At 38.7% G+C, this 12,941-nt stretch overlaps 1 protein-coding gene across 2 annotated transcripts in view; it reads right to left on the minus strand.

Moving 5' to 3' along the window:
• Positions 1-178: 178 nt before the first annotated feature.
• Positions 179-12,941, minus strand: part of tet2 (tet methylcytosine dioxygenase 2) — a 28,923-nt gene continuing 16,160 nt past the window's right edge. For both annotated transcript variants that reach the window (XM_085356920.1, XM_085356921.1), the window contains exons 2-10: positions 7,649-10,621; positions 7,480-7,570; positions 7,289-7,382; positions 6,995-7,203; positions 6,529-6,679; positions 6,346-6,435; positions 5,172-5,309; positions 4,693-5,038; positions 179-4,272 (exon numbers count right to left, since the gene is read on the minus strand). In XM_085356920.1, the coding sequence (XP_085213046.1) occupies positions 2,918-4,272; positions 4,693-5,038; positions 5,172-5,309; positions 6,346-6,435; positions 6,529-6,679; positions 6,995-7,203; positions 7,289-7,382; positions 7,480-7,570; positions 7,649-10,577 (5,403 nt within the window). In that variant the 5' untranslated portion in view covers positions 10,578-10,621 and the 3' untranslated portion in view covers positions 179-2,917. The remainder of the gene's footprint in view (positions 4,273-4,692; positions 5,039-5,171; positions 5,310-6,345; positions 6,436-6,528; positions 6,680-6,994; positions 7,204-7,288; positions 7,383-7,479; positions 7,571-7,648; positions 10,622-12,941) is intronic.

The following is a 12,941-nucleotide window of genomic DNA, read 5'->3' on the forward strand; positions in this document are numbered from 1 at the left end:
ACAAGTAAACGTTTGTGTAAATTAAAAGGAAAATCTTAAACATTATGTGTGTTTTATAAGTTCACATCACAAATTTCAACTTGTGGATAAAACACAGAATTTAGATATTGTGATTAACTTGGAAGTAACAAATAAAAGTGCTTTAAATAAATATAAATTTTATTTAAAAAAACACCCACATATCAGCAACATCAGGAATGATATAATAAACAGCTTTCAAATAAACTGCATTCAGTACATTACAATACTTACAGTATTAATACCCATCCTCAATTTGATTTTCTTTTTTCTTTTGTAGCATACCAAACTTCAAGAGAACTAGGGAAGCTTTAAAAAAAGTAAAATTACAGGCAAAAAGTTGCACTTTTTTTTATACCTTTTAGTGTCTAACTGCAAAAAGACCAAGTGTGTATGAACTGCTGGCTTAACCTTTGAGATGAGCATACTAGCTAAGCCCAGAAAATCATTCAAGTAATGTTGACTCACTCAGAATCACTCTGAAGCATCTTCAAGTATGGCTATGCTTTTTAACCCGCTATTTCTTACTACACCTTGGCTCTCTCAACAACGACCTGCTACTGTAGCTGGGTACTGTACAATGAAATTTAACATTTCTATATGATTATTTTTACAGAACAGATTTTAAAAAAAAAAACTAGAACTACTGACTGAACTATGGGGATACTATAACTGTAACCATTGCAGCGACAGTGAGTGTAATATTTACAAAAAACTTTCTGGATTATCTAACCAAAATCATTTTAACTTGGGAAAGGGTCTCAAAGGACGAACTATGGTAGAATTGACAAACAAAAAGAACCAACATGAACATTGAAGAATGAGTTATACTCCTGAAATACAAATTCTTGGTATGTACATTGTGACATAATTTATTTTTTTTAACACATAAACAATCTGTTTAAATAAAACGTTTTGAAATTCTACATTACATTTTTTTTTCCTGAAAAAGAAATGAAGTGCTTTAAGAAAATGAATATTGAAAAGTGGGGTGAGTTGTTGCTTTAGCATGACTGTCATTAATTTAATTACATTAATTCAATCAAATAGATTGGGAAGAAGTCATTGTACAGTTGCTTAGTGGTTATAAATAAATGTATACACAGGCACAAAGATGTGCAACTATTTTAATCACTGCTCTGGTCTTGCTTCGTAACATAAGCAAAAAATTGCTTTTTGTTGTTTTTTTTGTTTTTTTTTAAGTCAATATCATTCCCTTTAGTCAGCTCAGTGCATATATGTTCAGATTACTATTACCTCCATTCTCCTTGCTAAAATATACGTACAAAACTGCAGGAAAGTATATTTTTCCACACAAAATAATTTTGTGTGAAATATAACAAACAAGAACCATATTGGGATTCAGGATGCAATGGCAAGTCCCTGAATATGAAAAAAAAAACCAACCACATTAATACAGGCAATGCAGATGTACACAAAATTAGTTGAAAATGTCCCTGATTTTTGCAGTAATATTAAAGATTCAAGTTCAAGTAATACTTTCTTGCAGATTCATAAGAAAGTAAGAAATGAACTTTTATGCCTTTTGGTGGCCTGAATTTTAAGTGTGATCAACATTTTGAAAATAATAAACGAATAAAGAAAGAAAAAGATGTTATAATCCTATTGCCAAATGTTTGAGGTATATGACAGGTTTGTACTGTACACTATTTAAAAGCCTTCTCACCTCCCAAAGAGTCTCACATTTTATGTTTCTAGTAGGTTGAGTAGCACCTTATGAATAGATTCATTTGAAACCCAAAGAAATACAGTGAAACAGGCTGTTAGCATTCTTTGCAACAAAAAATCTCTAACAGGAATTCCAAAAGGAATATTAATTTACTGTACAAATCTCACCTGTTTATCTTACAGTTAGATTACAATAAGTAAAGACCACACAGCAAGCCAGCTGCCCTCTGAAACTGACACTGAGCTTACCCAGTATCATGTTTCTCAGTGTTTAAAAAGCACATTTACTAAGCACCACAGAAAAATCTACATGTAATATTCACAATCACCAGGTGTGTTCAATTAACCTGTTGTAAGGAACGTTTAAAAAAAAAATTGATAAACAAAGGAACCCTGGAAAAAGAACCAGAAAAACCGAGATCTTTCTCTCTGTTTTTTTTTTCTTTCAAAAATGCACCATAAAAGAATGGCTCAATTTACAGTAAAAATGACATAGGAAAGTGAAAGAAGCACCAGCAATTGATAAAACTGTTAAAACTTTTGCATGGACACCTTTATGGATTGTTCATACAACCCCCAAGTCCTTACAAATTCATGAATGTCACAATGTGTTGCTTAGAAATGACATGCTTTCAATGCAGACATATGCTTTTACCAGATCTTATAATTTAAAGGTACTACCAAAACTTTTTTCAGCTTCAACTATCATTACCAAATGTGTTTTAAAAAACACTGGCTTTTCGAAAAGCATTTTGTATGTTGGCATGATATTTCCGGTGTCCCGCTGACATTTATCTGTGCAGTTAGTGTAAAGGCATTTGAATTAAAATAAAAGGTAATAAGCATAATTTTTTAGCACCGTGAATGTTGTCATTTACAAAAAGTCAGTGTTTTATGCCAAGATTATATCTCCAAAAAACTTTGAAAGAAAATTAAAAACCACCAAAACTCACTCTTTACAGCTAAAATAGATCCGTGTGTATCAGAGTAAAAGCACCAGAGAGTTTGTATCTTGCAAAAGTTACCAAAGAAGAATAAATACAACCTTTGTAGGGTAAACGGGTAAAGCTTGATTGTTAAAGAGGTGAAAGGTGATTTGTAGCTCATCTAATCACAGGTTCCTTTTACAACAAAAGGGTGATGGGAGGGCATTGGTGCCTGTGGTCTTGTTTGTCATAGCACCTTCAAGGGTCTTCTTAATGAGTGTTTTCTACGCAAGCTGGCTGTAAGGCCCTGTAACCTTGGTGAAGGCGTACGGAGATGTACTGACATACGTGTTTGTTGTGCATGACAAAGATCCCTCCATTAGTGCCTTGATATAACGTTTGTAAGGAGGCTCCCCTGTGGTCTCTGATGACTCTAAATGCTCACGTTTAGGCCCCTTTTTGCTGGTCTTGCTAGGAGTCCCCTCACCGCCATTCCTCTCTGCTTCTTCTTCTTTCTCTCTAGCCTTTTCTGCCATCTTTGCTTCCCACAGTGCCAAACCATGCTTGGCTTCATTCAAATTTTTGTGCTGGTAGAACACTAAGGAAATACGGGTTGGGTGGGTGCGATCTGGATTTTTAAGGGGCGTTGTCGCATGGAGCTCCCGTTTTGCACACTCAATAAGGACAGAGCCATGGCTAGGTGCCACAGCCACTCCACCAATATCAGGGTCTAAGAAATTGTGCTCGTTGTCTGACCACAGCTCTGGCTTTTGCGGCGTGGTGGGTGTCTGTGGTGTTCCAGGCTCCAGCTTGATACTGGAACCCATGAGGCTTCCATTTGGCAACCTTAACCCTGACTGTGTTTCAGGGTTTAAACACATACTGCCAGACTGAGCAGAAAGCATTTGTGGACCAGGCATACCCATCTCTGCTTTGATTTGCAAATGGAAAGGATCTTGGCCTGGGGACAGCATTTGAGGGTTCTGGGGCAGATATGGATTTGGGCATTCTCCAAACCGATTGCCTTTGCTCATAGCAGTTTTGTAATCTACGCTTGCATGGGCTGAGGATGCTCTTGAGAGGGGGTCCAGAAACCGGGGATCTGAGGCGCTGTTAGGAGTATAAGGTCCATAAGGTCGCATGGGAGGAACTGGTCTAATGCTGCTGGCATTATAACCATTGACCTGTAAGCCTGGCTCACCATATCTTGGTGGGTAATTGACCTCATAACGCCGTATACCATACTGCTGCTCTGAGTAAAGTGTCGGCCGTTGTTGTCGATACATTTCTAAGTGCTTTGGGTTTGGGGGATAATATGGATTGTAGTTGTCAAAGGGAATTCCTCCATTACATTGATAACCGAGGTATGGACGATTGGATGCATTCATGTATGAGTTTGATGCATGGAGTGGGGAAGGATAAGGGCTGGAAGATGATGGCTGATGGGGATATATACTTCCTGGCTTTGAAGTGCTTGGAAAAGACCCATTATGGTTGGGAAACCTGGAGAAAGCAGCATTTGTTGAGCCAGGATAAGGAGGGAGAATGCTCTGGTGGTGTTGCTGCTGCTGATGGACCCCTAGGGGGTGTTGTGGCTGACATGATTGACGGGTTGCTCCTACAGCACCTGGAATAAGTCCTGGAAAACAAAATCCATTGTGTCACCTTTTGTAAAATCATTATTTGTGGGTCTTTTGGTGTTCAATTTAGTGTTCCAACAATATGTTGCTACAAAGAAAAAACATGTTTAACGCTTTCCCCCACAAAGACACATTTGACAACCTACACTGTACCATTAATGAAAAGTTATATATCTACATAAATCAATAAAGATGTAATGTTTTATTTTTTTTTTTTTAGAATACATTTCATGTTTTTCCAACGGTAAAACCTGTCCAACCTATACAGCCCTGGTAAGCTGTATAGGCATAGAGCACCCTCACTAACTTCTGATGCACACCTCATTTTGTTCTGGAAGCAAGCCTGAAATATGACAGAAACCGCTCAGTTCAGAGAAATCAATGGATACCTATGAAGAGAAAATAATTTGTTACCCTACCTGCCATTGGATTGCTCTGAGTAGAATTCTCAAAAGTGCCAGCTTTTGATTTGGCCTTCTCTCCTTTATCGTTGGAGCTTTCCAGCATGGCATTCTTGTTGGCAGCTGCTTTCTTAGCATCCAGCTTTTTTTGTCGGCAAGATTTAGCAGGCTCTGCAAGCATGCGCACCTGGCGGCGGAAAACACTGAGAACTTGGATAGCCCCTGACTGTATTTTTTCTTGTTGACCTTCCTCACTTCCAAATTCATCAGTGTTGGAAGCTTTATAAAGAGGTAAGACATGAAGCTGCTCATCCTCTGGAATCTTTCCAATCCCTCTGTTATCCTCCCTCGTTAATGTACACACCTGAAAAAAAAATAAAAGAATTACTATCTGAATTAAATGGCTTTGCAGGTTGAATTTATGCAAAGCCATAAATTCAAAAACCGGCATTTTTCTAAAGTACTTAGAGAAATGTGTTTCCCTTTTTTATCCTTACCACAGTGCTGCCACCCTGCATGTTGTGGAGGTCTCTATGAGCATGGGCGCAGAAATCCATACAAGCAGTAACCCCAGAGAAAGGACGGCCATCCTTGAGCCCAAGACGGCAATCCAAAGCCCTATGTTCATGTTCCACCTGTGTTCAGGAACAAAAAGAAGTTAATTTAAATAAGCTGCCTAAAAGTTTGTGAAGGTCACTACAAAAAACAACAAAATGATAAGCCAACATAAGGTGTTCTACTAGGGTAGCATAAATCACTTATGACAATTCTTCAAAACTGTTTACACGAAGACAATTTTTACAGTTCCTTTATTTTATGTTTTTTAATATAGACCACATGATTCCCCTCGGCTTTTCCATGGGTGTTCAACTAGGGTGAGATCAGCTGACTATAAAAGTATAATTTATGGTGCACATCATTTTACATTTAGGGATTTCTCTTACCCTATAAATGAGGACATTTTCATTATAGAAGAAATGACACCATCGAGATAGAAATGTTCCATCATAGGATAAAGATCTTCACTCGTATTGCCTCTTGGGTTTTAGTAACCCACTCACTTTACAATGACTGTTTACAGTGATAAACAGGCCTAAGTTATGCACTTGCAGCATTGATCTAGCATTTTCATACATGCCAGAGAACAAGATTGAATCTTGGCTGCTTAACAGTAATATACAGCTTTCTTGTAAGAAAGGTCTATAAAAATTTGGACAAGGACACAGGTTTTCTTTGCCTCTGTACACCACAAACACTGATCTTAAATCAAACAATCTAGGTGTGATAAGAGTTGACTTTAGGCTGTCATTGAAAGCAATAGATTTTATTAAAAAAAATATGTAGTTGGGCTTTTTTTCGTACTTTTGAGCTTTAGAGAATAAAGCACTGTACCAAAATGGCTGTAATTTTGAAAAAGTTTCAGTGTCATTTTTAAGAAACTCCCAGAATTAAAGTGAAAAGCCTTCACATCTTGATTCTTTGATTTAAAATCCCCTCTGGTGGATAAAATTCTCCAAAAACTTCCCTGTTTGCAATTTGCATTAGCCACATATAAATATATGTGCAGTATGTAAATGTTAATTGGTTTAGGTTTTACCAGGTAATAAGAAACTGTATTTTAATTTTTTATTTTAGTTTAAGAAAGAAAGAAAAATATGTCCAGATATTCACCTGGTTTCCATAAGCTTCAGGTGCCATAGTTTTATACAAGGGAGCCAGTAAAGTTGCCAGATTTTGAAAGTTGCTCTCCACTCTCTCTTCCTAAATGGAAAATTGTAAGCATTAAGATGAATAGCATGTCAGCTTAATCAAGGTAAACACAATGTGAATAATATTTTAAACTTCAAAAAGTACCTCCTTCACATCATCTCCAAGTAACTTGAATTTTCTTGGGACTTTGCTCCGGGCAAACTTGCAGCCATTGTAGTACATGCTCCAGGAACAGCCAAAGGAGAATGATGCTCCACAGGCTTCAGGATCTAATCCCTGGCATGCACATGTCCTCCTGCAAGGGCAGAGCAAAAATTAGGACTGTGATAGTCAGAATGATAATCTCATGATCAAAGGGGGAACTGGACTTGAAGCAAAAAAACAAAAAGTAATGAACAGAAATACATAAAAGCAAAGGCATTAACTATATTTTCCATGGACGCAAAAAAACAAACAAACTGAAAACTGTTTGGTTTAGAGAATGGTGGAATATTTTGGCACTGGCAAGGAGATCCTTAAGATACAGTTTTTATATTATATAAATATGTGATAGCAAATATTAGATCAAGTCTGAGTGGCTAAATGTGATTTACACAGTGGTGTCACTTACTCCTCATTGAGAGCACAGCGTCTCTGGGTGAGGGTTCCATGTTTTGTTAGAGTTTCACTTAGCTCGAGGTAGAGGCGGTCAGCTAGACTTGGCAGAATCCCTTCCCAAACTAGAATTACAACAATGATGCAGGTTGTTGCACATCTGTGGCCAGGGCGTTCCCGCACCAAAACCAATAGCTTTTCTTCTTCACTGGATCGACGAATCACCTGAAATGATGAAAAGTATGGGAATATGTGCACACAAAGATATTTAAGGGAAGTCTCAGGGGGAGTATAGAAAAAATATTTGTACCCATTTGGCTATGGGGCATCCTTGTGTACTTTTTCCTTCCTTCCCGGTGTATATTACTTTCTCAATTCTGATGGCGCGCCCTGTTAGGCCAGACCTTTAAAGCAGAATAAAAGCAATTAAATTAACACAGGTAAAACTGTACATTGTAGCTATGTAACAGTCATATTATTCCACTTCAGATTTTTGTTAACCTTTTTTCCATCATTTCCCGTATGCCAGCAATGCTTGGTGCTGCCCCCAAGTGAGTGTAGTATGGGCCTTCATCCTTCTCACTTATTTGTTCTAGTCATAAAGCAAAACATATTAATATATACAATACAACTGGCCCATCCTGTTTTAGGCTGAACTTAAGAGACTTACCAACACAGTGACAGGATGCAATATCATACTGTGTTTTCATTGGGGTGTCTAAAAGATTTTTTATAGGGGTATTCAACAGCTTCACAGGAGAATCCATAAAACTTTGTAGAAGTTGTTCCTTCGTAGGGGTGGAATCAGGTGTTTTTTTAAGAACTTCAGTGGATGAGGCAAGTGCTGATGATTCTACTCCATTCACATCAGTTTTGGTTGACAGGATTGTGACAGGCCCAGAAGATTCTACTTTGACTTTATTCAATGCATTGATGACAATGGATTTTTTCTCAAACACAGGTGAAAGCTGGTATTGTCTCAGGCTTTGTTCCATAGAGGCTATGATACTTGCCTGCTTCTTACTTTGCTCACACAGAGATTGTTGGTTTTCCTGCTTAATTTGTATTCTACCTGCCTCTCGCATGTGTATCTGATGCTCCTGGTTCTGTAACCCAGATATTTCAAGTCTGGGTCCATTTTCCATTTTCACAGCTCTCTGGATATGTTTAGGGTCACTAGAGTTCTGAGGGGTTTGAGGAGAGCCCTGGCGTTCTTGCTTTTGTAACAGGTGCATACGTAGGGCTGCATGCCTCTGAAAGTCTACGTGGGGACCTGCCGGTCCCAGAGGTAGTTGAGGTCCCCTTTGGAACTGAGTGCAAGATGTCTTCAGCTGCTGTTCAGCTTTGGGATACATTTGTTTTGTGACCTGTTGGCTTAAAGCACCTTGTGGTAAATGAGGTTGTGACTGTGTGGAGTTTGGGGGAAAGTCCACGTGGTTGGGTTGGTGGCAGTGGCTTTTAGGCTGCTGTGGTTGAAATTGCTTGAGGTTAGTGCTGCCTGAGTTTGGTGGATACTGCCTTTGATGTTGTGACATCTCTACTGTGTTAATATTACTAAATGTTGCATGGTCATTTTGCTGGACGTGTTGGTTGCTGGATTGAGCAGGACCATTTCCAAAAGGCTGATTGGATTGAAGCAGCTGCTGACCTGGCTGAGGCTGACTGTGAGGTCTGTAACTGGGAGACTTTAGTTGCTGCGCTTCGAATTGTGGTGGCTGGGACATTGGCCGTTGGAGCTGACAGTGCTGTTGTTGCTGTGTTGCCAAAAACCCAGGTGACAATATTTCCTGGAGGTCATTGTCCTCACATAAGCGCTCTGACTGCATCTGGGATTGGCAGCGACTGTCAACTTGTTGATTTTGAGTGAAGTTTTGCTGCTCTGGCATTTTCTGGGCTAAAGACGGCTGCATTTGAGCTCCTTCAGAATTTGATTGCTGCCACTCAGAGGCAGTGTTGTGCTGAGCTGAAGCACAATGCGTTTGCATTGGCAGATAATCCTGCTGTTTCTTCTGGAAGTTAGACCCCTGGCTGCCATCAGAGAAAACTCTCTGTGTCTGAAATCTTTGCATTGGGTTTGGCTCAAACATCTGGTCATGATCCGGGGGGTTAGCTGTCTGCTGTTCTGACATAGACTTAGTAGAGAAGTTCCTCCACAGATCCTGCTCTTGTGCCTGAGATGATGGGCCACTTGTTGGTGGCTGTTGGGAATGTGAAGAATTCAGTTCTCTCCAGCCTCTCTGGTTAGGGGTAGAACAAGATAAATTGGCTCTCTGCTGAGACGTGTTTTCCATCCCGTTTTCTATACCAGTGTGGTGTAACTGTTGGAGTCTGGATCCCATGGGTCCCTGACTCTCAGCTCTAAGTGGGTTTACAGCATTTTCTTGAAAGTTCTGGGTTTGAATCCCATAGTGGCGATCCCTATCAGTGCCATGCTGCAGATGCTGACTAGACGTGTTTTCCTCACCATGCCCCAGTTTCTGTGTCCCAGAACTGGGAAAGGACTCGTATTCTGCCTCTGCTGGCTGTAGGGAACTATTGCAGTTTGGAAAGGAACTGCCGTTAAACTCCTGGTGGGCTTTTACATATACACCTTGATGACGTGTGTCATCCTGATAACACTGCGCACCATTTGGATGCTGTTGTGGGATTTTGGCATTATTTGTTGACAGGATCATGCCTGACAGCTGTCCCAGAGCCAGTTCCTCACCAGAATAAGATGATGTTGACTGCTGATGTTGTTGTGTCTGCTGGTCGTCTGCTCCAAAATTATTGGAGTATCCATTTAGTACATAGTTGACAGAGTTATAATTGTTGCCTCCTTCAGTATTTCCAGATGCCTGAGCCTGCTGTTGCTGTGAGCCAGGCATCTGTGCTGAATTGGGCAATCCTGAGGTCATAGGGGGAAGTTGAGCACCTTCACTGGACAGTTTATCAGGCAGTGAATTATTGACAGCATCTAATTGTGACCCAGATGTTTGTGGTGCAATTGAGACTTGCTCAGGATAATACTGAGACAAAGTTTTCTCTAACAAATCACCTGGGGTGCTTTCTATGGTTGAGGGAGATGATACAGCACCATTCGGAACTTGTTTATTTCGTGGCACACAGAAAATATCTCTGTTACGAAAATTGCAGTTCCTGCTATCGAACTTAATATCTGACGTTTGGGAATTGCATCCAAATTCATTTGTTGTTGTCAGTTCAGGAAACTTTTCCAATAAATCTGAATTTATGTCATCCTTTCCTTTAATCTCAGAATCAATTTTTGTTTTCTTGGACTGATGGACCAATAAGGACTGTTCAGTAAGTGCATGCTTTAACTCTCCATTCATCAGTTCTCCATTCATGATGTAGGATCCTTGATCCAGCAACCCTTGTTCTGAAGCAGGGTTGTTGCAGTTCTCCCTGTGCCTTTTTAAAGTGTTGGCATCAGTGCTGGGTTTATAATGGTTCCAGTTTTTATCCCCAGTGATCTGCAGAGAATTTCCCTCTGAAAACTGGCCTCCATTCTGGAGTTTATGAGGGATGTTGTGAGATGTGCCAAATTGCTCTAATATCAAACTTTCTTCCTTCTCATGTCTCTTCTCTTCTGTTTCCATCTGGCCTGCTCAGAGTCCATACACAAGGCTGCCCTCTGTCCGTCCTGAAAGACAGGAAGGAATTTGCTATTGAATTTATTTAAATATAAACATATTTTTAAATAAGATTTTTTGTCTTTTGCAAACAGTCATAAAACTATTGTGTCAAAATGATTAGTCCTCAGCAAAATTTGATTGTGCACCTATCCATTAGAAATACAGGTCAAGGTTAGGTCAGGGATGTGTCAACAGTTGTAATGCATTGTGAAAGCAAATGCGTCCATGCTAATACTAAAAGGACAAAAATGGCTGGGTGGTGTAGAGCAGCGTTCCCCAATCTTTTTTATGCCACGGTCCGGTTTAATGTCAGACAATATTTTCACGGACCGGCCTTTAAGGTGTTGTGGATAAATACAACAAAATAAAATGATACGACCAAGACAAAAACTTTGGTATTTTGTAAATATAATAATAAACACAAATTCATTGTGTCATTGTGTACATTTATTAGCAGCATCCTCTTGAAATGTGCTAACAACTTTGAGAGTAACGTCCTCCTCTCTGCCCCTTAATGCTCTCTGGTCTCTATGGTAACGCATAAATATTTCTTGCAAAATAACACAACTACAACATGGGAAAAGAGTTAACGATGAAAACCCTGAAAACCATAAATTTTACATCCGAGCCTCAACTTTCGCGGCCTGGTACCAAACGACTCACAGACCGGTACCGGTCCATGGCCCAGGAGTTGGGGACTGCTGGTGTAGAGATAGTGTAATATGCATTTGCCCTATATATAGTTAGATACCTTTCATTTCTGCATCCTAAACAAATGAGGGAAAATTGATTTACCCAAGAGCACCAGATTGATTTTTAAGTGTAGCCTCATTATTATGTTTTTGTGTAAACCTTTGTGTAAAGTCTTTTCATTTCAGTCCTTTAACACCAACCATATTTATTTAAATGTTTTTATGACTCACATTTACACTGCTAACAAACTCTTAGTGTTACTAAGTACTCTTAAATTAGAAGCCTATTTTTGAATATAGCACATAGTGTAATGTATTTAAGCTGGGTACTGAATGTTTATCAGATGACAGCAGGACCTTTCATAGACTTCACCTCCCTCTGTTAGACTGTAGTACTTGATCAGTTGTTCTGTGACATTTTAAGTGCAGGCTTGCCTATTAATGCACACCTATCAGCCTATAAGCTCTCTTTCTAGTCATTGTTTGTACTTTTGTTGCCATGTCTTGGATCAACTGCAGGCTTTTCATGGTTCTTTAACAGCCTGTTAAATTACAATAGTCCAGTCTACAAGTAACAATTGCATTAACTAATTTTTCAGTATCACTTTCAGTATGTCTCCCATTTCAGTTTCTAGTTATGAAGATGAGAGATATTTGTTTAGTGTAAGCAGTAAAGGATAAATCCTGGCCAAGATTCCTGTCAGTGTTGGTGAAAACCAGGATGATGCCATCCAGTCTATGTATCCCTTTAGACACCATGTTTGTAAAATGTTTATGTTAAATACAATCACAGTTCAGTTCCAAGAGACAGGAAGTCAGAGTTTTGTACTTTTCTAAGTTTAATTTAAATTCTAGAGAATTATACCTATGTATAAAACTATGTTAATATTAATATATCAAGAATATGAAGTAGAGGGTTTAGCAGCAAGCAAAAGTGATTCGAGCTGAACATTGATTTTTGTCTGCTGCTCTTACCCATATGGAAAAGAAATCGTAAAAACTTATATGTGATTACTCATGAAAGTGGCCACTTTCTCATTACTTTCATACATTGTTTTAGTAAGTATCCAAAACATACAAGTTTCATTATATAATTTTTCAAGGGATCTTATATCTGTTTTCACTCTTGTATGCTTTTCATACAAGTTTCACACAAGACAGATACAAACTTTATAAGATTTATATATATCTTTTCCATATGGGTAATTATTAATGCATGTCACATCTACAGCATCTGCAAAACCATTGCAGTGCACAGGTACAATGAACTGCAGTCTAATCCATCATAATTATTAGAAACTCTTTTGCAGATGCCAAAGGAATTTTTTTGAGCACCAAGAGGGGCCCTAATTCAGTATTAAAGTAAAACTGGATAAAGGAGAATAACTGAAGTGATCGATAACTGACACTGAGTTGTCTTGTTACCCAGTTGTCTTTTTGTGAATATCTACAATCAGGGTGAAGAATGCTAGTTGCCAATGCCGGGTTTGAGACAATATCTTCAACAGGACAGCACCGATCTAATGAAGTTAAAATTGTTTTTGATTTTTAAGACTTAGAAATGTAAACTATTCACTTACAACATATAAACACATAATACACTTAAAATAAGTAAATGTCACAACAGATGCCAGTT

The sequence above is a fragment of the Diplotaxodon limnothrissa genome, linkage group LG6, assembly GCF_057381915.1.
Source record: "Diplotaxodon limnothrissa isolate DT_005_m linkage group LG6, D_limnothrissa_male_GT1.1, whole genome shotgun sequence".
Lineage (NCBI taxonomy): Eukaryota > Metazoa > Chordata > Actinopteri > Cichliformes > Cichlidae > Diplotaxodon > Diplotaxodon limnothrissa.